Here is a 24,748-nt window from a genome sequence, read left to right as displayed (position 1 = left end):
AGATGTATTAGTATTGTCTGATAATCCTGTCTGAGATGTATTAGTACTGCCTGATAATCCTGTCTGAGATGTATTAGTATTGTCTGATAATCCTGTATAAGATGTATTAGTATTGCCTGATAATTCTGTCTGAGATGTATTAGTATTGTCTGATAATCCTGTATAATGTATTAGTATTGCCTGATAATTCTGTCTGAGATGTATTAGTATTGTCTGATAATCCTGTCTGAGATGTATTAGTATTGCCTGATAATCCTGTCTGAGATGTATTAGTATTGCCTGATAATTGTCTGTGTATTAGTATTGCCTGATAATCCTGTCTGAGATGTATTAGTATTGCCTGATAATCCTGTCTGAGATGTATTAGTATTGCCTGATAATCCTGTCTGAGATGTATTAGTATTGCCTGATAATCCTGTCTGAGATGTATTAGTATTGCCTGATAATCCTGTCTGAGATGTATTAGTATTGCCTGCCTGATAATCCTGTAATCCTGTATAAAATGTATTAGTATTGCCTGATAATTCTGTCTGAGATGTATTAGTATTGTCTGATAATCCTGTCTGAGATGTATTAGTATTGTCTGATAATCCTGTCTGAGATGTATTAGTATTGCCTGATAATTCTGTCTGAGATGTATTAGTATTGTCTGATAATCCTGTATAAGATGTATTAGTATTGCCTGATAATTCTGTCTGAGATGTATTAGTATTGCCTGATAATTCTGTCTGAGATGTATTAGTATTGCCTGATAATCCTGTCTGGATGTATTAGATCTGTCCGATAATCCTGTCTGGGATATTTTTAGTAAAGTAAGAGTAAGTAGTAAGAGACAGGTTGGAGTTAAATTAAATCTGCTTTAAGGAGGTTGACACAGAGAGTCGCTGTTTAAAAACTAACTAGCTACTTCCCACACAAACAAACCCACACAGATACACTCGACCTCATGGCACTACAGAGGGTGAGGAATAAGGCCCGGTACAACACTGGGGCCCAGCACACCTTTACAGTGCTTTAGGAAAGTATTCAGTTGATACACAGTTGATACACTGTCAACTGTGGGACCTTATATAGACAGGTGTGTGCCTTTCCAAATCATGTCCAATCAATTTAATTTACCACAGGTAGACTCCAATCAAGTTGTAGAAACATGTCAAGGATTATCAAAGGAAACAGGATGCACCTGAGCTCAATTTCGAGTTTCATAGCAAAGGGTTAGAATACTTATGTAAATAAGTTATTTATTCATTTTATTTTTAATATATTTGCAAAATTTTCTAAAACATTTTTAAACTTTGTCTTTATGGGGATATTGTGTGTAGATTGATGAGAAAAAAAAACATTGAATCAATATTAAAATGAGGCTGTAATCTCATTCTAAAAAGGTCAAGGGGTCTGAATACATTCCCGAATGCACTGGAGTTACCTCGTACCCCTGCAGTACTGGTACTCCCTGTACACAAGTTATTAACTCATACTCCGGCATCAACGACTCAGTACTGGTACTCCCTGTACACAAGTTATTACCTCATACCCCGGCATCAACGACTCAGTACTGGTACTCCCTTTACATAGCCAAGTTATTACCTCGTACCCCTGCAGTACTGGTACTCCCTGTGCATAGCCAAGTTATTACCTCATACCCCGGCATCAACGACTCAGTACTGGTACTCCCTGTACATAGCCAAGTTATTACCTCTTACCCCTGCAGTACTGGTACTCCCTGTACACAAGTTATTAACTCATACCCCGGCATCAACGACTCTGTGCATAGCCAAGTTATTACCTCGTACCCCTGCAGTACTGGTACTCCCTGTGCATAGCCAAGTTATTACCTCGTACCCCTGCAGTACTGGTACTCCCTGTACACAAGTTATTACCTCATACCTCGGCATCAACGACTCAGTACTGGTACTCCCTGTACATAGCCAAGTTATTACCTCATACCTCGGCATCAACGACTCAGTACTGGTACTCCCTGTACATAGCCAAGTTATTACCTCGTACCCCTGCAGTACTGGTACTCCCTGTACACAAGTTATTACCTCATACCCCGGCATCAACGACTCAGTACTGGTACTCCCTGTACACAAGTTATTACCTCATACCTCGGCATCAACGACTCAGTACTGGTACTCCCTGTACATAGCCAAGTTATTACCTCATACCTCGGCATCAACGACTCAGTACTGGTACTCCGTGTACATAGCCAAGTTATTAACTCGTATCACGGCATCAACGACTCAGTACTGGTACTCCCTGTACATAGCCAAGTTATTACCTCGTACCCCTGCAGTACTGGTACTCCCTGTACACAAGTTATTACCTCATACCCCGGCATCAACGACTCAGTACTGGTACTCCCTGTGCATAGCCAAGTTATTACCTCATACCCCAGCATCAACGACTCAGTACTGGTACTCCCTGTACATAGCCAAGTAATTACCTCATACCCCGTTATTCATGTTATTACCTGGTACTTCCTGTATATAACAATGGTATTACCTGATACTGCATGTATATAACCATGTTATTACCTGGTACTCCCTGTATATAACCATGTTATTATATGGTAGTCCCATTATATAACCATGATAGTACCTGGTACTTCCTGTATATAACCATGTTATTACCTGGTACTCCCTGTATATAACCATGTTATTACCTGGTACTCCCTGTATATAACCATGTTATTACCTGGTACTCCCTGTATATAACCATGTTATTACATGGTAGTCCCATTATATAACCATGTTAGTACCTGGTACTCCCTGTATATAACCATGTTAGTACCTGGTACGCCCTGTATATAACCATGTTATTACCTGGTACTCCCTGTATATAACCATGTTATTACCTGGTACTCCCTGTATATAACCATGTTATTACCTGGTACTCCCTGTATATAACCATGTTATTACCTGGTACTCCCTGTATATAACCATGTTATTACCTGGTACTCCCTGTATATAACCATGTTATTACCTGGTACTCCCTGTATATAACCATGTTATTACCTGGTACTCCCTGTATATAACCATGGTATTACCTGATACTCCCTGTATATAACCATGTTATTACTTGATACTCCCTGTATATAACCATGTTATTACCTGGTACTCCCTGTATATAACCATGGTATTACATGATACTGCATGTATATAACCATGTTATTACCTGGTACTCCCTGTATATAACCATGTTATTACATGGTAGTCCCATTATATAACCATGTAAGTACCTGGTACTCCCTGTATATAACCATGTTATTACATGGTAGTCCCATTATATAACCATGTAAGTACCTGGTACTCCCTGTATATAACCATGTTATTACCTGGTACTCCCTGTATATAACCATGTTATTACCTGGTACTCACTGTATATAACCATGGTACTGGTACCTGGTACTCCCTGTATATAACCATGTTATTACCTGGTACTCCCTGTATATAACCATGGTATTACCTGGTACTTCATGTATATAACCATGGTATTACCTGGTACGTCCTGTATATAACCATGGTATTACCTGGTACTCCCTGTATATAACCATGGTATTACCTGGTACTCCCTGTATATAACCATGGTATTACCTGGTACGTCCTGTATATAACCATGGTATTACCTGGTACTTCCTGTATATAACCATGGTATTACCTGGTACTCCCTGTATATAACCATGGTATTACCTGGTACTCCCTGTATATAACCATGGTATTACCTGGTACTCCCTGTATATAACCATGGTATTACCTGGTACTTCCTGTATATAACCATGTTATTACCTGATACTCCCTGTATATAACCATGGTATTACCTGGTACTCCCTGTATATAACCATGTTATTACCTGATACTCCTTGTATATAACCATGTTATTACCTGGTACTCCCTGTATATAACCATGGTATTACCTGGTACTCCCTGTATATAACCATGGTATTACCTGGTACTCCTTGTATATAGTCATGCTATTTTTTCTTTTTACTGTTATTCACTGTGCATTTATTCCAACTTTTTGTAAAAAAAAAAATCTATATATCTTTAACTCTGCATTGTTGGAAAAGGACCTTCCACTGTTACTCTATACCTTTTTACAAAGCATGTGACGAATAAAATTGATTTGAGTTGTTTACCTGGGGAAGGTGCGACTGCGTAGCTCCTTGATGAACACCTGACTGCCGTTCTGAACAGCTCGGATGTCTCCACTCTGTCCCGTGTCGTGTTTATTCCTTTTCTTGTTTTTCACTAAACACACAAAGACAAGAACAAGATTAAGACAACATACATGCTTATAGCAGTGCAGTCCTATTCACTAGACACCAAACAGAAGAAAACGGAGCGGAATGCTATGGTTTACACTAATGAATAAAGCCCTGTGCAGTGTCAGCCTGTGGGACTGCACATACACGACTGCATGTGCAGGACTGCAGGTACAAGACAGCAGGTACAGGACAGCAGGTACAGGACTGCAAGTACAGGACTGCAGGTACAGGACTGCAGGTACAGGACTGCAAGTACAGGACTGCAGGTACAGGACTGCAGGTACAGGACTGCAGGTACAGGACAGCAAGTACAGGACTGCAGGTACAGGACTGCAGGTACAGGACAGCAGGTACAGGACAGCAGGTACAGGACTGCAAGTACAGGACTGCAGGTACAGGACTGCAGGTACAGGACTGCAAGTACAGGACTGCAGGTACAGGACTGCAGGTACAGGACTGCAGGTACAGGACGGCAGGTACAAGACTACATGTATAGGACAGCAGGTACAAGACTGCATGTACAGGACAGCAGGTACAGGGCTACATGTACAGGACTGCAGGTACAGGACTGCATGTACAAGACTGCAGGTACAGGACAGCATGTACAAGACTGCAGTAGGTACGCCAGACAGACAGACTTACTGGTGGATTTTCCGTCTGTCTTCTCACAGTTGGGACAGTGGTAGATGTCAATGTCTGGAGCCTCATCTTCATCCACACCAACACAGCTGGAACAGCAGGGAGATATACATTAACACAGCTGGAACAGCAGAGAGATATACACCAACACAGCTGGAACAGCAGAGAGATATACACCAACACAGCTGGAACAGCAGAGAGATATACACCAACACAGCTGGAACAGCAGAGAGATATACATTAACACAACTGGAACAGCAGAGAGATATACATTAACACAGCTGGAACAGCAGAGAGATATGCATTAACACAGCTGGAACAGCAGAGAGATATACACCAACACAGCTGGAACAGCAGAGAGATATACATTAACACAGCTGGAACAGCAGAGAGATATACACCAACACAGCTGGAACAGCAGAGAGATATACACCAACACAGCTGGAACAGCAGAGAGATATACACCAACACAGCTGGAACAGCAGAGAGATATACACCAACACAGCTGGAACAGCAGAGAGATATACACCAACACAGCTGGAACAGCAGAGAGATATACATTAACACAGCTGGAACAGCAGAGATATATACATTAACACAGCTGGAACAGCAGAGAGATATACACCAAAACAGCTGGAACAGCAGAGAGATATACATTAACACAGCTGGAACAGCAGAGATATATACATTAACACAGCTGGAACAGCAGAGAGATATACACCAAAACAGCTGGAACAGCAGAGATATATACACCAACACAGCTGGAACAGCAGAGAGATATACACCAACACAGCTGGAACAGCAGAGAGATATACACCAACACAGCTGGAACAGCAGAGAGATATACACCAACACAGCTGGAACAGCAGAGAGATATACATTAACACAGCTGGAACAGCAGGGAGTGATATACAGTGCCAGTCAAAAGTTTAGAATAATAATGAAGACTTCAACACTATAAAATAACACATATGGAATCATGTAGTAATCAAAAAAGTGTTAAACAAATCAATAATATGTTATATTAGAGATTATTCAAAGTAGACACACGTTGCCTTTGCTCACTCTTGGCATTCTCTCAACCAGCTTCACCTGGAATGCTTTTCCAATAGTTTTGAGGGACTTTCCACATATGCTGAGCAATTGTTGGCTGCTTTTCCTTCACTCTGCGGTCCAACTCATCCCAAACCAACTCAATTGGGTTGAGGTCAGGTGATTGTGGAGGCCAGGCCATTTGATGCAGACTCCATCACTCTCCTTCTTGGTCAAATAACCCTTACACAGTCTAGAGTTGTGTTGGGTCCCTGTCCTGTTGAAAAACAAATTATAGTCCCACTAAGCGGAGACCAGATGGGATGGCGTATCGCTGCAGAATGATGTGGTAGCTATGCTGGTTAAGTGTGCCTTGAATTCTAAATAAATCACAGACAGTGTCACCAGCAAAACACCCCCACACCATCGCACCTCCTCCTCCATGCTTCATGGTGGGACCCACACATTCAGAGATCCTCCATTCACCTACTCTGCATCTCACAAAGACACAGCGGTTGGAACCAAAAATCTCAAATTTGGACTCATCAGACCAAAGGACATATTTTTTTCCACCGGTCTAATGTCCAATAATCGTGTTTCTTGGCACAAGCAAGTCTCTTCTCATTATTGGTGTCCTTTAGAAGTGGTTACTTTGCAGCAATTCAAATCAAATTGTATTTGTCACATGCCCCGAATACAACATCTGTAGACCTTACGGTGAAATGCTCACTTACAAGCCCTTAACCAACAAGAAAATAAGAATAAGAAAATATTTACTAAATAAACAAAAGTTTAAAACAATCTCATAAAAAAGTAACACAACAAATGTAAATAAAATGAGGAAGCTATATGCAGGGGGTACTGGTACGGAGTCAATGTGCGGGGGTATCAGTTAGTAATGAGACTATATTCAGGGGGTACTGGTTCGTAATGAGACTATATGCAGGGGGTACTGGTACGGAGTCAATGTGCGGGGGTATCAGTTAGTAATGAGACTATATTCAGGGGGTACTGGTTCGTAATGAGACTATATGCAGGGGGTACTGGTTAGTAATGAGACTATATTCAGGGGGTACTGGTTCGTAATGAGACTATATACAGGGGGTACCGGTCCCGAGTCAATGTGCGGGGGCACCGGTTAGTAATGAGACTATATTCAGGGGGTACTGGTTAGTAATGAGACTATATGCAGGGGGTACTGGTTAGTAATGAGACTATATTCAGGGGGTACTGGTTCGTAATGAGACTATATACAGGGGGTACCGGTCCCGAGTCAATGTGCAGGGGTATCGGTTAGTAATGAGACTATATTCAGGGGGTACTGGTTAGTAATGAGACCAAATGCAGGGGGTACTGGTACGGAGTCAATGTGCGGGGGTATCAGTTAGTAATGAGACTATATTCAGGGGGTACTGGTTCGTAATGAGACTATATACAGGGGGTACCGGTCCCGAGTCAATGTGCGGGGGTATCAGTTAGTAATGAGACTATATTCAGGGGGTACTGGTTCGTAATGAGACTATATACAGGGGGTACCGGTCCCGAGTCAATGTGCAGGGGTATCGGTTAGTAATGAGACTATATGAAGGGGGTACTGGTTAGTAATGAGACTCTCTGCAGGGGGTACTGGTACAGAGTCAATGTGCGGGGGTATCAGTTAGTAATGAGACTATATTCAGGGGGTACTGGTTCGTAATGAGACTATATACAGGGGGTACCGGTTAGTAATGAGGCTATATACAGGGGGTACCGGTTAGTAATGAGACTATATACAGGGGGTACCAGTTAGTAATGAGGCTATATGCAGGGGGTACCTATCAGTAATGAGGCTATATACAGGGGTACCATTCCCGAGTCAATGTGCAGGGGTACAGGTTAGTAATGAGACTATATACAGGGGGTACCAGTCCCGAGTCAATGTGCGGGGGTATAGGTTAGTAATGAGACTATATGCAGGGGTACCGGTCCCGAGTCAATGTGCGGGGGTATAGGTTAGTAATGAGACTATATTCAGGGGGTACCGGTCCCGAGTCAATGTGCGGGGGTATAGGTTAGTAATGAGACTATATTCAGGGGGTACCGGTCCCGAGTCAATGTGCGGGGGTACAGGTTAGTAATGAGACTATATACAGGGGGTACCAGTCCCGAGTCAATGTGCGGGGGTATAGGTTAGTAATGAGACTATATTCAGGGGGTACCAGTCCCGAGTCAATGTGCGGGGGTATAGGTTAGTCAAAGTTATTTGTAAAGTAGATAAATATAATAAACAGCGTGTAGCAGCAGAGTAAAAACAAAGGGTGGGGGGGGTAATGTGTAAATAGTCCGGTGGCCATTTGATTAATTGTTCAGTAGTCTCATGGCTTGGTGGTAGAAGCTGTTGAGGAGCCTTTTGGTCCTAGACTTGGCGCTCCGGTACTGCTTGCCGTGCGGTAGCAGAGAGAACAGTCTGTGAAGTTACCAGCCTCAGCTTATCGACCATGAAGACCTGATTCACGCAGTCTCCTCTTAACAGTTGATGTTGAGATGGGTCTGTTACTTGAACTCTGTGAAGCGTTTATTTGGTCTGCAATTTCTGAGGCTGGTAATTCTTCATCCTCTGCAGCAGAGGTAACTCTGGGTCTTCCTTTCCTGTGGTGTTCCTCATGAGAGCCAGTTTCATCATAGCGTTTGATGGTTTTTGTGATGGCACTTGAATAAACTTTCAAGTCCTTGAAATTTCCATTTTGACTGACCTTCAAGTCTTAAAGTAATGATGGGCTGTCGTTTCTCTTTGCTTATTTGAGCTGTTCTTGCCACAACATGGAATTGGTCTTTTACCAAATCATCTGTATACTAACCCTAACTTGTCACAACACAACTGATTGGCTCAAACGCATTAAGAAGGAAAGAAATTCCACAAATGTACTTTTAACAAGACACACCTTTTCATTGAAATGCATTCCAGGTGACTACCTCATGAAGCTGGTTGAGAGAATGCCAAGAGTGTGCAAAGCTGTCATCAAGGCAAACGGTGGCCACTTTGAAGAATATCACATTTGTGTCACTTTTTTGGTTACTACATGATTTCATATGTGTTATTTCATAGTTTTGATGTCTTCACTATTATTCAACAACGTAGAAAATAGTGAAACTAAAGAAAAACCCTGGAATGAGTAGGTAATATATAATAATAATAATAATATATCCCATTTAGCAGACGCTTTTGTCCAAAGCGACTTACAAGTCGGCTGGGGCCACTACTTTTACATATGGGTGGCCATAGCGGGAATCGAACCCACGACGCTTGGCGTTGCAAGCGCCATGCTCTACCGACTGAGCCACACAGGAGGTGTGTCCAAACCTTTGACTGGTACCAACCCTTCTATTTTGACCCATAGTTGCGCACATGTAGGTTTTGGTGCCAAACAACCAACCCGTCTATCATAATCTGTTCAAAAGTTATAACCCTTGTAGGATGGCCAGAATCAGGGTGAAAAAAATCAATGGAGGCCAGATAAATAAAGTGGTCCAAAAAAAAATAAAAAAATAAAAAAAATAATAATAATAATTCAGGAAAATCGCATCTCGTCAGCTAGGCTGGATGCTGTGAGAGAATTGAACACGCCATCTTTCTTCTCAAATCCGCAGCACATGAAACAATAGAGAGTTAAGATGGATATTTTGAGACATGACATGTAGTATGTTCATTTGTAGTATATGCTTTTCATATTAATTCAAAATTCCTGTTCTTTTTTATTTATTTCTAAAAACGAACAAGCATGGCGCGTATACCAAGCATTTTATTTTCAACGCCTTATACATTTAATTCATCTCGTCATTCTAATTTAGCTTTTTGCAACCCGTGGAAAAAACTGAAGATAACGACCACAAAATGTCAAATCCTCAAAAGCTGAAATGAGAAAGCTGCACCGCTAACTGTCACATTCTGACCATAGTTCTGTTATTTTAATCTTTGTTTTAGTATGGTCAGGGCGTGAGTTGGGGTGGGAGGTCTATGTTTGTTTTTCTATGTTGTTTTTTGTGTTCGGCCTAGTATGGTTCTCAATCAGAGGCAGGTGTCGTTAGTTGTCTCTGATTGAGAATCATACTTAGGTAGCCTGGGTTTCACTTTTCGTTTGTGGGTGTTTGTTTCCGTGTGAGTGTTTGGGCGACACGGTACTGTTTCGGTTTCGTAAATTCACGTTGTTATTTTCTGTTTAGTGTTCTGAGTTTTAATTAAAAATCATCATGCCCTTCAGTTGTACTACTGGTCTGCGCAAATCTGCAACATGCTAACATGGATCACAAACAGAAAAGAGTCAACGTGGATTCAGATACAAGCCCAATCCGGTGGTTCATTGCCCTTAAGCTCAATTATATTCATTTATAACTTTAGTGAAGTGGGCAACATAGCCAAAACCTTTGTGATTTACAGCACCCTACTAGCGTGGAGGGACTGGAAGAAATACCTGGGCATTTCCTCCCAAATATGTTCTCACTCGCCTATAGTAGGCAACCCAGACTTGCCAAAAGCCCTGAGGGATGCCAACTTTAATCTTTGGCATACTCTAGGAATCAGGACCTTTTCAGACCTCTTTCATCAGAAAACCACTACACTGAAATCCTTTCAAGAGCTCTGCAGTGAATTCGATGTGCCAAGATCCAATTTTTTTTTAAATCTTCAAATTAGACATGTAATTTCCTCATTTACCTCCAAGAGGAGGTTTAGAACTCAGTTGAATGAAGTTGAAACCCTTCTTGTCACAGCACAATCCATTAAAGGCAAAATATCTTACATCTATAGACTCCTTTCTGAGAAAGGAGGCTCCTCCTTTACTCCTTTGAAAATAATCTGGGAAAAGGACTTAGGTCTGACTATCAGTGATGAGTTATGGGCGGAGGTTTGCAACAGGGTATACTGCTCCTCTACCAATGTAAAAATGAAAGAATCTAATTACAAATGTTTGTACAATTTTTATTATACTCCTTTGAGACTCCATAGAATGAAAACAGATATGTCTCCTAACTGTAAAAGATGTACCCCTGAAAGTGGAACCTATATGCATGTATTTTGGAGTTGTAGAGAGATTGCCAGATTCCAGATACTGCTGCACAGAAAACACTAGAGGTACAGTTTGATATGACCCCGTGTATCTATCTTCTTAATGCCCAGCAGGACTTTGTTCTTGATCCTGACAGAGAAAATTTGCTTATGACTATTACATACTTTGCTAAGAAATGTATTCTTCTATTGTGGGCCTCTAATAACCCTCCTACATTTAAAATGTGGATTGACCAGATTGTTGACATTCTCCCTCTTGAAAATTCATTTATGACCTCCACAAGTGACAGCCCAAGTTTGATAGACTCTGGTCTCCACTACTCAACTATATTTCAAACTGGACAGAGTGAACGGGGTGACGGGGGAAATGCGCAGATACATGTTGTGTAAGGTACTGTAAAACCTAAAAACGAATTATTGGCCCGTCGTCTCAGCGAATGCTAGAAATAGCTGATAAGAACCTTGATAGTGCTGCTGCAAGTGTTACATATGTTTTTTTTGTTTTTATTTTAATTTTGTTTTTGAGTACGTGTATATATATATATATATATATATGCACCAAGGAAAATAAATAGATAAACTCAAATAAAAACATGTATTTCTCTTAATCTTTCATTTTAATTGTATTTTTATTTTTTCAAATGTACTATTATATTTTTTTACTTTTTATTTTTTTAAGCCTGTCTCATCTGTGAATGTGGAATGTGTTTTGTTGGTTGATTGAAAAACAAGAAAACTTAAAATTGAAAAAAATAAAATAAAATCATGAACACTTATCACGCTGCGCTTTGGTCCGGTCCTTACTCCTCCTCAGACGAAGATACAGAAATATCCACCACAAGAGGACCAAGTAGCGTAGCAGCAGCAGCGGCCGAAAACACAAGACTCCTGGACTTGGGAGGAGATTTTGGACGGCAAGGGACCCTGGGCACAAGCAGGGGAATATCGCCACCCTATAACAGAGCTGGAGGCAGCGAAAGCGGAGAGGCGCCGGAATGAGAAGGCAGCACGGCTGGAATCCCGAGAGTCAGCCCCAAAAACTTATTGGGGGGTGTGGCTAAGTCAGGTAGGAGACCTGAGCCAACTCCCCGTGCTTACCGGAGAGCGAGAGCGACCGAGCAGAGGGACCGGGCAGGCACCGTGTTATGCGGTGGAGCGCACGGTGTCCCCAGTGCATGTGCATAGCCCAGTGCGGTACATTCCAGCTCCTCGTATCGGCTGGGCTAGAGTGGGCATCGAGCCAGGTGCCATGAAGCCGGCTCTACGCATCTGGTCTCCAGTGTGTCTCCTTGGGCCGACGTACATGGCACCAACTTTACGCATGGTGTCCCCGGTTCACCAGCACAGCCCAGTGCGGGCTATTCCACCTCGCCGCACTGGTCTGGCTATGAGGAGCATTCAACCAGGTAAGGTTGGGCAGGCTCGGTGCTCAAGTGCTCCAGTGCGCCTGCACAGTCTGGTCTATCCGGTGCCACCTCCACGCACCACCCCTGCGGTGGCAGTCCCCCGCACCAGGCTGTCTCTCCGTCTTCTCCCGACAGGTGCTCTCACCTGTCCAGCGCCGCCAGAGTCTCCCGTCTGTCCTGAGCCGCCAGAGTTTCCCGTCTGTCCTGAGCCACCAGTCTCCCGTCTGTCCTGAGCCGCCAGAGTCTCCCGTCTGTCCTGAGCCGCCAGAGTCTCCCGTCTGTCCTGAGCCGCCAGAGTCTCCCGTCTGTCCTGAGCCGCCAGAGTCTCCCGTCTGTCCTGAGCCGCCAGAGTCTCCCGTCTGTCCTGAGCCGCCAGAGTCTCCCGTCTGTCCTGAGCCGCCAGAGTCTCCCGTCTGTCCTGACATTTAAACCTAGCAAAATGTCCCTGTCTTAGGTCAGTTAGGATCACCACTTTATTTTAAGAATGTGAAGTGTCAGAATAATAGTAGAGAATTATTTATTTCAGCTTTGATTTCTTTCATCACATTCCCAGTGGGTCAGAAGTGTACATACACTCAATTCTTATTTGGTAGCATTGCCTTTAAATTGTTTAACTTGGGTCAAACGTTTCGGATTGCCTTCCACAAGGTTCTAACAATCAGCTGGGTGAATTTTGGCCCATTCCTCCTGACAGAGCTGGTGTACCTGAATCAGGTTTGTAAGGCCTCCTTGCTCACACACGCTTATTCAGGTCTGCCCACACATTTCCTATAGGATTGAGGTCAGGGCTTTGTGATGGCCACTCCAATACCTTGACTTTGTTGTTCTTAAGGCATTTTGCCACAACTTTGGAAGTATGCTTGGGGTCATTGTCCATTTGGAAGACACATTTGCGAACAAGCTTTAACTTCCTGACTGATGTCTTAAGATGTTGCTTCAATATAACCACATAATTTTCCTGCCTCATGATGCCATCTATTTTGTGAAATGCACCAGTCCCTCCTGCAGCAAAGCACCACCACAACATGATGCTGCCACCCCCGTGCTTCACGTTTGGGATGGTGTTCTTCGGCTTGCAAGCGTCCCCCTTTTTCCTTCAAAAATAATGATGGTCATTATGGCCAAACAGTTCTATTTTTGTTTCATCAGACCAGAGGACATTTCTCCAAAAAGTACCATCTTGGTCCCCATGTGCAGTTGCAAACCGAAGTCTGTCTTTTTTATGGCGGTTTTGAAGCAGTGGCTTCTTCCTTGCTGAGCGGCCTTTCAGGTTATGTCGATATAGAACTCGTTTTACTGTGGATATAGATACTTTTGTACCGGTTTCCTCCAGCATCTTCACAAGGTCCTTTGCTCTTGTTCTGGGATTGATTTGCACTTTTCCCACCAAAGTACGTTCATCTCTAGGAGACAGAAAGCATCTCCTTCCTGAACGGTATGACGGCTGCGTGGTCCCATGGTGTTTATACTTGCGTACTATTGTTTGTACAGGTGAACGTGTTACCTTCAGGCGTTTGGAAATTGCTCCCAAGGATGAACCAGACTTGTGGAGGTCTACAATTTTATCTGAGGTCTTGGCTGATTTCTTTTGATTATCCCATGATGTCAAGCAAAGAGGCACTGAGTTTGAAGGTAGGCCTTGAAATACATCCCCAAGTACACCTCCAATTGACTCCAATTATGTCATTTATCAGGAGCTTCTAAAGCCATGGCAGCATGTAAACTTCTGACCCACTGGGATTGTGATACAATGAATTATAAGTTAAATAATCTGTCTGTAAACAATTGTTGGAAAAATGACTTGTGTCATGCACAAAGTACATGTCCTAACAGACTTGCCAAAACTATAGTTTTTTTTAAATAAATGTGTGGAGTGGTTGAAAAACAAGTTTCAGCCTAATAGTATGTAAACTTCCGACTTCAACTGCATCATAATAAGACAAAAATGTTGACTTATTGACTTAAATCGTTGTGCAACATCATGGATAACCTCTGGACATCGTCTTTCAGCTCAAGAGTGGATTTCTACTGGTGTGGGCGTTTAACGGTTTTGATGGTGTCACGACTTCTGCCGAAGTCGTTGCCTCTCCTTGTTCGGGCGGTGCTCGGCGTTCGACGTCACCGGTCTTCTAGCCATCATTGATCCATTTTTCATTTTCCATTGGTTTTGTCTTGTCTTCCCACACACCTGTTTTCAATCCCATTCATTACCTGTTGTGTATTTAACCCTCTGTTTCCCCTTATGTCTTTGTCAGAGATTGTTTTATTGTCAGTGTAGTTTTATGTTGTATAGGTGCACGTCGGGTCCTCGTACCCATGTTTGTTTATGTATGTACCTTTTAGTGTTATGGAGCATGTTACGTGGACTTTATTAAAAGACTCCATTTTACACTCCGTTTGACTCTCCTACACCTGACTTCCCTGCCACCTATACACCTATGCCTGACAGAATCTCTGACCAAATAATATGAAGTCAGCAGGAGAGGACACTATGCCCATGGAGCTGGAGGAACGCGTTCAGGAACAAGCGAGGGAGCTTGACTGTATAAGCTCCGTCATGGATCGCATTGTCCAGAAAATGGATCGCTGGGAGAGACAGGGAGTTTCTCCAGCGCCACCACCACCACAACCGGAATCTCCCGTGAACGTTTTTTCCTCTCTGGAATCAAAGATCCATTTATCCCTACCCACGGGATACAACGGAGATACTGCCGGCTGCCAGGGTTTCCTCCTTAAGCTGAACTTATATCTAGCCACGGCCTCCCCAGTACCATCTGACCGTGAGAAGAGTTACGCCCTCGTCTCATGCCTCACCGGGAAAGCCCTGGAATGGGCCAGCGCTGTGTGTAGAAGAGGGGATGCGGCGTTGGACCATTTTGAGGAGTTCATCCGCCAATTCCGGATAGTATTCGATCACCCACCTGAAGGCAAAGTAGCGGGTGAGCTCCTCTATCATCTGAGGCAGGAGACGAGGAGTGCACAGGAGTTTGCTTTGGAGTTTAGGACCTTGGCTGCCGGCGCTGGATGGAGCGACAGGGCCCTGATCGACCATTACCGTTGTAGTCTACGCGAGGACGTCCGTCGGGAGCTGGCCTGTAGAGACACCACCCTCACCTTCGACAAGCTGGTGGACATGTCCATCAGGCTGGACAACATGCTGGCTACTCGTGGACGTCTAGATCGGGGTCTGGTTGTTCCATCCGAATCTATGGAATTGGGAGGGATGGTGCGCAGGGAGACCGGAGGGGGTTCCCGCTCGAGCACCATTCATGGTCGCAGAGGGCACACTGCTGGTCAGTGCCGGGTTGGTTCCTCTGGGAATAGAGAAGCAGGCAGGGCATTCTGACTTCACCCCAGGTGAGTAGGCACCATTCTCATCCAGAGCCCTCTGCTGCACGAATGTTTGTCTCTGTCTCTTTTCCTGATTTTTCACTACATTCCCAGTATAAGGCGCTAGTAGATTCAGGTGTGGCTGGGAATTTCATTAATAAAAGTCTAGCTCATAGTTTAGGGATCCCTATTGTTCCTGTGGATATGCCTTTCCCTATTCATGCCTTAGATAGTCGACCATTTGGGTCAGGGTTTATCAGGGAGGTAACCGCACCTTTGTGTATGATACCGCACGAGGGTTAGTCTTTTCCTTATTGATTCTCCTGCATATTCTGTGATGCTAGGCCTACCCTGGTTAGTTTGCCATAACCCCACTGTTTCTTGGTCACAGAGGGCTCTCACGGGGTGGTCGCGAGAATGCTCAGGTAGGTGTTTAGGAGTTTCCGTTGGTGCTACTACGGTGGAAAGTCCGGACCAGGTCTCCACCGTGCGCATTCCCCCCGAATATGCCGATTTGGCTCTCGCCTTCTGTAAAAAGAATGCGACTCAATTACCACCCCATCGACGGGGGGATTGTGTGATAGATCTCCTGGTAGACGCTGCTTATCCCAACAGTCACGTGTATCCCCTGTCGCAAGCGGAGACAGAGGCTATGGAGACATATGTCTCTGAATCCCTGCATCAGGGGTTCATTCAGCCATCCATTTCACCCGTCTCTTCGAGTTTCTTTTTTGTGAAAAAAAAGGATGGCGGTTCACGCCCGTGCATTGATTATCGAGGTCTTAATAAAATCACAGTGAAATATAGTTACCCGCTACCTCTGATCAATACGGTTATTGAGTTAATGCACGGGGCACGTTTTTTCACAAAATTGGATCTCAGGAGTGCGTACAATCTGGTGCGTATTCGGAAGGGTGATGAGTGGAAGACGGCATTTAGCACTACCTCAGGTCATTATGAGTACCTTGTCATGCCATATGGGTTGATGAATGCTCCATCAGTTTTCCAATCATTTGTAGATGAGATCTTCAGGGACCTGCACGAGCAGGGTGTAGCGGTGTATATCAATGATATTCTGATATACTCTGCTACACGCGCCGAGCATGTGTCCCTGGTGCGCAGGGTGCTTGGTCGCCTGTTGGAGCATGATCTATATGTCAAGGCTGAGAAATGCTTGTTCTTCCAACAATCCATCTCCTTCCTAGGGCATCGGCTTTCCACTTCAGGAGTGGAGATGGAGAGCGACCGCATTACGCCGTGGCTAATTGGCCGACTCCAACCACGGTAAAGGAGTTGCAGCGTTTTTTGGGGTTTTCCAATTACTACCGGAGGTTTATCCGGGGTTTTGGTCAGGTGGCATCTCCCATTACCTCACTGCTAAAGGGGGGCCTGGTGCGCTTGCAGTGGTCGGCTGAGGCGAACGGGGCTTTTGAGCACCTGAAGACTCTGTTTACCTCGGTGCCTGTGCTGGCTCATCCGGATCCCTCTTTGCCATTCATAGTGGAGGTGGACGCATCCGAAGCTGGGATAGGAGCAGTGCTCTCTCAGCGTTCGGGTACGCCACTGAAGCTTCGCCCCTGTGCTTTCTTTTCGAAGAAGCTCAGCCCGGCGGAGCAAAACTATGATGTGGGGAACCGAGAGCTGTTAGCTGTCGTAGAAGCTTTGAAGGTGTGGAGGCATTGGCTTGAGGGGGCTAAACACTCTTTTCTCATCTGGACTGACCACCGCAATCTGGAGTACATCCGGCAGGCGAAGAGATTGAATCCTCGCCAGGCAAGGTGTGCCATGTTTTTCACTCGTTTTGTGTTTACTCTTTCTTACAGACCAGGCTCCCAGAACGTTAAGGCAGACTCGTTAAGGCAGTCTCGGCTGTATGACACAGAGGAGCGATCCATGGATCCCACTCCCATACTCCCAGCTTCGTGTCTGGTGGCGCCTGTAGTGTGGGAGCTGGACGCGGACATTGAGCGGGTGTCACGTGCAGACACCTCTCCCCCTGAGTGTCCAGCTGGTCGTCTGTACGTTCCGTCTGCTGTCCGCGACCGATTGATCTATTGGGATCACACGTCACCCTCCTCTGATCATCCTGGGATAGGTCGGACGATGCACTGTCTTGAAGGGAGGTACTGGTGGCCCACTTTAGCTAAGGACGTGAGAATTTATGTTTCTTCCTGCTCGTTGTGCGCCCAGTGCAAGGCTCCTAGACACCTGCCCAGAGGTAAGCTACAACGTCTACCCGTTCTTCAACGGCCGTGGTCGCACCTGTCGGTGGATTTTTGACTGATCTTCCACCTTCACAGGGTTACACCACGATCCTGGTCGATGTGGATCGGTTTTCAAAGTCCTGTCGTCTCCTCCCTTTACCCGGTCTCCCTACGGCCTTGCAAACTGCAGAGGCCCTGTTTACACACGTTTTCCGGCACTATGGGGTGCCTGAGGATATAGTGTCTAATCGGGGTCCCCAGTTCACATCAAGGGTCTGGAAGGCGTTCATGGAGCGTCTGGGGATCTCATTTAGTCTTACCTCAGGTTTTCACCCCGAGAGTAATGGGCAGGTGGAGAGAGTTAACCAGGATGTGGGTAGGTTTCTGCGGTCTTATTGCCAGGATCGGCAGGGGGAGTGGGCGAAGTTCGTGCCCTGGGCAGAGATGGCTCAGAACTCGCTACGTCACTACTCCACTAACCGTACTCCCTTTCAATGTGTATTAGGGTATCAGCCGGTTCTGGCTCCTTGGCATCAGAGCCAGACCGAGGCCCCTGCGGTGGACAATTGGTTTCGGCACGCTGAGGAAACCTGGGAGGCAGCCCACGTCCACCTTCAGCATGCCATAAGCAGACCGTCCCCGCAGTGAGGCCTCAGTGTTTGCACCAGGGGACAAGGTCTGGCTCTCGAGCCCCTTCACCTGCTCTGCCGGAAGCTGGGTCCGCGGTTTGTGGGGCCGTTTAAAGTCCTGAGGAGAGTGAACGAGGTATGTTATAGGTTACAACTGCCCACTCATTACCGTATTAACCCCTCGTTCCATGGGTCTCTCCTCAGGCCGATGGTGGCTGGCCCGCTCCAGGAGGCTGAAGTGCGTGATGTTCCTCCGCCTCCTCTAGACATCGAGGGGGTTCCGGCGTACTCTGTTGGATCCATTTTGGATTTGAGACGTCGGGCAAGGGGCCTTCAGTACCTCGTGGACTGGGAGGGGTACGGGCCGGAGGAGAGATGCTGGGTTCCGGTGGAGGACGTGTTAGATCCTTCCATGTTATCAGAATTCCACCGTCTACATCCGGATCGCCCTGCACCTCGCCCTCCGGGTCGTCCCCAAGGCCGGGGGGGGTACTGTCACGACTTCTGCTTAAGTCGTTGCCTCTCCTTGTTCGGGCGGTGCTCGGCGTTCGACGTCACCGGTCTTCTAGCCATCATTGATCCATTTTCCATTGGTTTTGTCTTGTCTTCCCACACACCTGTTTTCAATCCCATTCATTACCTGTTGTGTATTTAACCCTCTGTTTCCCCTCATGTCTTTGTCAGAGATTGTTTTATTGTCAGTGTAGTTTTATGTTGTATAGGTGCGCGTCGGGTCCTCGTACCCATGTTTGTTTATGTATGTACATTTTAGTGTTATGGAGCATGTTACGTGGACTTTATTAAAAGACTCCATTTTACACTCCGTTTGACTCTCCTGCGCCTGACTTCCCTGCCACCTATACACCTATGCCTGACAGATGGGATATTTTAATTCGTTGGAGTAGGATTTCCAATAGCAAGGCAGCCTGGTGTCATAGACTAGACGTAAAATAGTAAACGATAAATCCGGGCCATTCAAATTAGTTACGTTTGGTATGGTTACATAAGTCAGATGGTTACTTAAGGCAAAAACGATAGTAGGGTGGTTGGTCAGGGTGGATGGGTGGGCATATAATGCCCAAAGGTTGCGAGTTTGAATATCATCACAGACAACTTCAGTATTGTAGCAACTTTTCAACTACTTACTACTTTTTAGCAACAACTTAGCATGTTAACTAACCCTAAACCTTTTATCTAACCCTTCCCCTAAACCTAACCTTAACCCTTTAACCTAACTCCTAAACTTAACTCTTAGCTTAAACATAACCCTAACCCCTAGGCTAGCTAATGTTAACCAGCTAGATAACGTTAGCCACCTAGACAGAATTTGTAACATATCATACGTTTAGAAAATTTGTAACATACTGTACGTTTTGAAAATTCGTACAATATAATACGAATTGTAATTTGTAACATCATACGAAATGGGTGAAGGACATCCACAAATTAATACATACCATAAGAAACAAAACATTATCACACTAAATAGTGTCTGATTTACATTCAGAATAATACAAAATACTCTGAGACCAAGTTGGGCAAGGAGGAGGGATGCATGTTGTCACGTTCTGACCTTAGTTCCTTTGTTATGTCTTTGTTTTAGTATGGTCAGGGCGTGAGTTGGGGTGGGGAGTCTATGTTCTTTTTTCTATGTTGTGTTTATGTGTTTGGCCTGGTATGGTTCTCAATCAGGGGCAGGTGTCATTCGTTGTCTCTGATTGAGAATCATACTTAGGTAGCCTTTTCCCACCTGAGTTTTGGTGGGTGATTATTTTCTGTCTAGTGTTTTCTGCACCTCTCAGGACTGTTTCGGTTTTCATTTATTTCACGTTGTTATTTTGTATTTTCAGTGTTCAGTCAATAAACATCATGAACACATACCACGCTGCACATTGGTCCGACATGTCTTACTCCTCGTCAGGACAAAGAATTCCCTTACACATGCATAATTTCTATACCAGACGAAGCTTTGCTCAACTGTAATGTTCAGTTCAATGTTTCTATCTTCAAGTGAAGATTTTATTTTTTCACATGCACAGTAAAATGCTATAATTTCAAGTCCTACCCAATAGCACAGTAAAATGCTATAATTTCAATTCAAGCGCTACCCAACAGCACAGTAAAAGGCTTTAATTTCAAGCCCTACCCAACAGCACAGTAAAAGGCTTTAATTTCAAGCCCTACCCAACAGTGCAGTAAAATGCTTTAATTTCAAGCCCTACCCAACAGTGCAGTAAAATGCTTTAATTTCAAGCCCTACCCAACAGTGCAGTAAAATGCTATAATTTCAAGCCCTATCCAACAGTGCAGTAAAATGCTTTAATTTCAAGCCCTACCCAACAGCACAATGAAATGCTTTAATTTCAAGCCCATAAACAGCACAATGAAATGCTTTAATTTCAAGCCCTACCCAACAGTGCAGTAAAATGCTATAATTTCAAGCCCTACCCAACAGTGCAGTAAAATGCTATAATTTCAAGCCCTACCCAACAGTGCAGTAAAAGGCTTTAACTTCAAGTCCTACCCAACAGCACAATGAAATGCTTTAATTTCAAGCCCATACCCAACAGCACAATGAAATGCTTTAATTTCAAGCCCTACCCAACAGTGCAGTAAAATGCTTTAATTTCAAGCCCTACCCAACAGTGCAGTAAAATACTTTAATTTCAAGCCCTATCCAACAGTGCAGTAAAATGCTTTAATTTCAAGCCCTACCCAACAGTGCAGTAAAATGCTTTAATTTCAAGCCCTACCCAACAGCACAGTAAAATGCTTTAATTTCAAGTCCTACCCAACAGTACAGTAAAATGCTTTAATTTCAAGCCCTACCCAACAGTGCAGTAAAATGCTTTAATTTCAAGCCCTACCCAACAGTGCAGTAAAATGCTTTAATTTCAAGCCCTACCCAACAGCACAGTAAAAGGCTTTAATTTCAAGCCCTACCCAACAGTGCAGTAAAATGCTTTAATTTCAAGCCCCACCCAACAGTGCAGTAAAATGCTTTAATTTCAAGCCCTACCCAACACAGCAGTATTCAATATTAAAAAGTATAACTAATAGGAAAATAATGTTGAAAAAACAGTAGAAATAAGAAATAAAACAGGAAGCTTTATACAAGGTAAATGTACAATGTGCAGGGATACTGGTGTATTTGTACATGTAGGGATGGAGTAGGAGAAAGTGACTGGTAGCAGGATAAATAATAAAGTATGGCAGCAGCATATGTGCTGTGCTTGTGTGTGTGTGTGTGTGTGTGTGTGTGTGTGTGTGTGTGTGTGTGTGTGTGTGTGTGTGTGTGTGTGTGTGTGTGTGTGTGTGTGTGTGTGTGTGAGTGTGTGTGTGAGAGTGTCATGTAAACAGGGCTGAAAAGTGACTGGAAGCAGGAATATATAAACACAATGGTAATATACTAATGATAGAATATACAGTACCTTCGGAAAGTATTCAGACCCCTTTACTTTTTCCACATTTTGTTATTTTACAGCCTTATTCTAAAATGGATAACATGTATTTGTTTCCTCATCAATCTACACACAACACCCCATAATGATGAAGTGAAAACAGGTTTTTAGAAAGGTTAGCAAATGTACTAATAAAAAAAATTAATAGAAATACCTTATTTCCATAAGTGTTCAGACCCTTTGCTATGAGACTTGAAATTGAGCTCTGATGCCTCCTGTTTCCATTGATCAACATTGTCCACCTGTGGTAAATTCAATTGATTGGGCATGATTTGGAAAGGCACACACCTGTCTATATATTTCCACAGTTGACAGTGCATGTCAGAGCAAAAACCAAGCCATGAGGTCGAAGGAATTGTCCTTAAACCCCGAGAGAGGATTTTGTCGAGGCACAGATCTGGGGAAGGGTACCAAAATATTTATCCAGCATTGAAGGTTCACAAGAACACAGTGGCCTCCATCATTCTTAAATGGAGGAAGTTTGGAACCACCAAGACTCTTCCTAGAGCCGGCCGCCCAGCCAAACATGAGACGGGCCTTGGTCAGGGAGGTGACCAAGAACCCAATGGTCACTCTGACAGAGCTCCAGTGTTCCTCTGTGGAGATAGAAGAATCTTCCAGAAGGACAACCATCTCTGCAGGTCTTTATGGTAGAGTGGCCAGATAGAAGCCACTAATCAGTAACAGGCACATAACAGTCTGCTTGGAGTTTGCTAAAAGACACCCAAAGACTCTCAGACCATGAGAAACAAGATTCTCTGGTCTGTTGAAACCAAGATTGAACTCTTTGGCCTGAATGCCAAGCATTACGTCTGGAGGAAACCTGGCACCATCACTACGGTAAAGCATGGTGTTGGCAGCATCATGCTGTGGGGATGTTTTTCAGAGGCAGTGACTGGGAGACTAGTCAGGATCGAGGCAAGGATGCTCGATGAAAACCTCCTTGATGAAAACCTGCTCCAGAGCACTAAGGAACTCAGACTGGAGTGAAGGTTCACTTTCCAACAGGACAACGACCCTAAGCACACAGCCGAGACAATGCAGAAGTGGCTTCGAGACAAGTCTCTGAATGTCCTTGAGTGGCCCTGCCAGAGCCCAGACTTGAACCTGATCGAACATCTCTGGAGAGACCTGAAAATAGCTGTGCAGCGACGCTCCCCATCCAACCTGACAGAGCTTGAGAGGATCTGCAGAGAAGAATGGGAGAAACTCCCCAAATACAGGTGTGCCAAGCATGTAGCATCATACCCAAGAAGACTTAAAGCTGTAATCGCTGCCAAAGGTGCTTCAACAAAGTACTGAGTAAAGGGTCTGAATACTTATGTAAATGTGAAATTTCATTTTTTATATATATATATATATATATACTGCTCAAAAAATAAAGGGAACACTAAAATAACATATCCTAGATCTGAATGAATGAAATATTCTTATTAAATACTTTGTTCTTGACATAGTTGAATGTGCTGACAACAAAATCACACAACAATTATCAATGGAAATCAAATTTATCAACCCAGGTCTGGATTTGGAGTCACACTCAAAATTAAAGTGGAAAACCACACTACAGGCTGATCCAACTTTGATGTAATATCCTTAAAACAAGTCCAAATGAGGCTCAGTAGTGTGTGTGGCCTCCACATGCCTGTATGACCTCCCTACAATGCCTGGGCATGCTCCTGATGAGGTGGCGGATGGTCTCCTGAGGGATCTCCTCCCAGACCTGGACTAAAGCATCCGCCAACTCCTGGACAGTCTGTGGTGCAACGTGGCGTTGGTGGATGGAGCGAGACATGATGTCCCAGATGTGCTCAATTGGATTCAGGTCTGGGGAACGGGCGAGCCAGTCCATAGCATCAATGCCTTCCTGTTGCAGGAACTGCTGACACACTCCAGCCACATGAGGTCTAGCATTGTCTTGCATTAGGAGGAACCCAGGGCCAACCGCACCAGCATATGGTCTCACAAGGGGTCTGAGGATCTCATCTCGGTACCTAATGGCAGTCAGGCCACCTCTGGCGAGCACATGGAGGGCTGTGCGGCCCCCCCAAAGAAATGCCACACCATGACTGACCCACCGCCAGACCGGTCATGCTGGAGGATGTTGCAGGCAACAGAACGTTCTCCACGGCGTCTCCAGACTCTGTCACGTCTGTCACCTGTGCTCAGTGTGAACCTGCTTTCATCTGTGAAGAGCACAAGGTGCCAGTGGCGAATTTGCCAATCTTGGTGTTCTCTGGCAAATGCCAAACGTCCTGCACGGTGTTGGGCTGTAAGCACAACCCCCACCTGTGGAAGTCGGGCCCTCATACCACCCTCATGGAGTCTGTTTCTGACCGTTTGAGCAGACACATGCACATTTGTGGCCTGCTGGAGGTCATTTTGCAGGGCTCTGGCAGTGCTCCTCCTGCTCCTCCTTGCACAAATGCGAAGGCAGCGGTCCTGCTGCTGGGTTGTTGCCCTCCTACGGCCTCCTCCACGTCTCCTGATGTACTGGCCTGTCTCCTGGTAGCGCCTCCATGCTCTGGACACTACGCTGACAGACACAGCAAACTTTCTTGCCACAGCTCGCATTGATGTCCTATCCTAGATGAGCTGCACTAGCTGAGCCACTTGTGTGGGTTGTAGACTCCGTCTCATGCTACCACTAGAGTGAAAGCACTGCCAGCATTCAAAAGTGACCAAAACATCAGCCAGGAAGCATAGGAACTGAGAAGTGGTCTGTGGTCACCACCTGCA

General features: G+C 44.6%; 1 protein-coding gene across 1 annotated transcript in view; it reads right to left on the bottom strand.

Moving 5' to 3' along the window:
- LOC135540448 (lysine-specific demethylase phf2-like) overlaps positions 1-24,748 on the bottom strand; it is a 226,971-nt gene that overhangs the window by 187,643 nt on the left and 14,580 nt on the right. Inside the window, exons 2-3 of the mRNA XM_064967078.1 lie at positions 4,910-4,995; positions 4,139-4,250 (exon numbers count right to left, since the gene is read on the bottom strand). Coding sequence (XP_064823150.1) covers positions 4,139-4,250; positions 4,910-4,995 — 198 coding nt within the window. The remainder of the gene's footprint in view (positions 1-4,138; positions 4,251-4,909; positions 4,996-24,748) is intronic.

The sequence above is a fragment of the Oncorhynchus masou genome, chromosome 5 (genome assembly GCF_036934945.1).
Source record: "Oncorhynchus masou masou isolate Uvic2021 chromosome 5, UVic_Omas_1.1, whole genome shotgun sequence".
NCBI classification, from domain to species: domain Eukaryota; kingdom Metazoa; phylum Chordata; class Actinopteri; order Salmoniformes; family Salmonidae; genus Oncorhynchus; species Oncorhynchus masou.
Note: the sequence above shows the minus strand (reverse complement) of the source record. Positions and strands in the feature narration are given on the sequence as shown.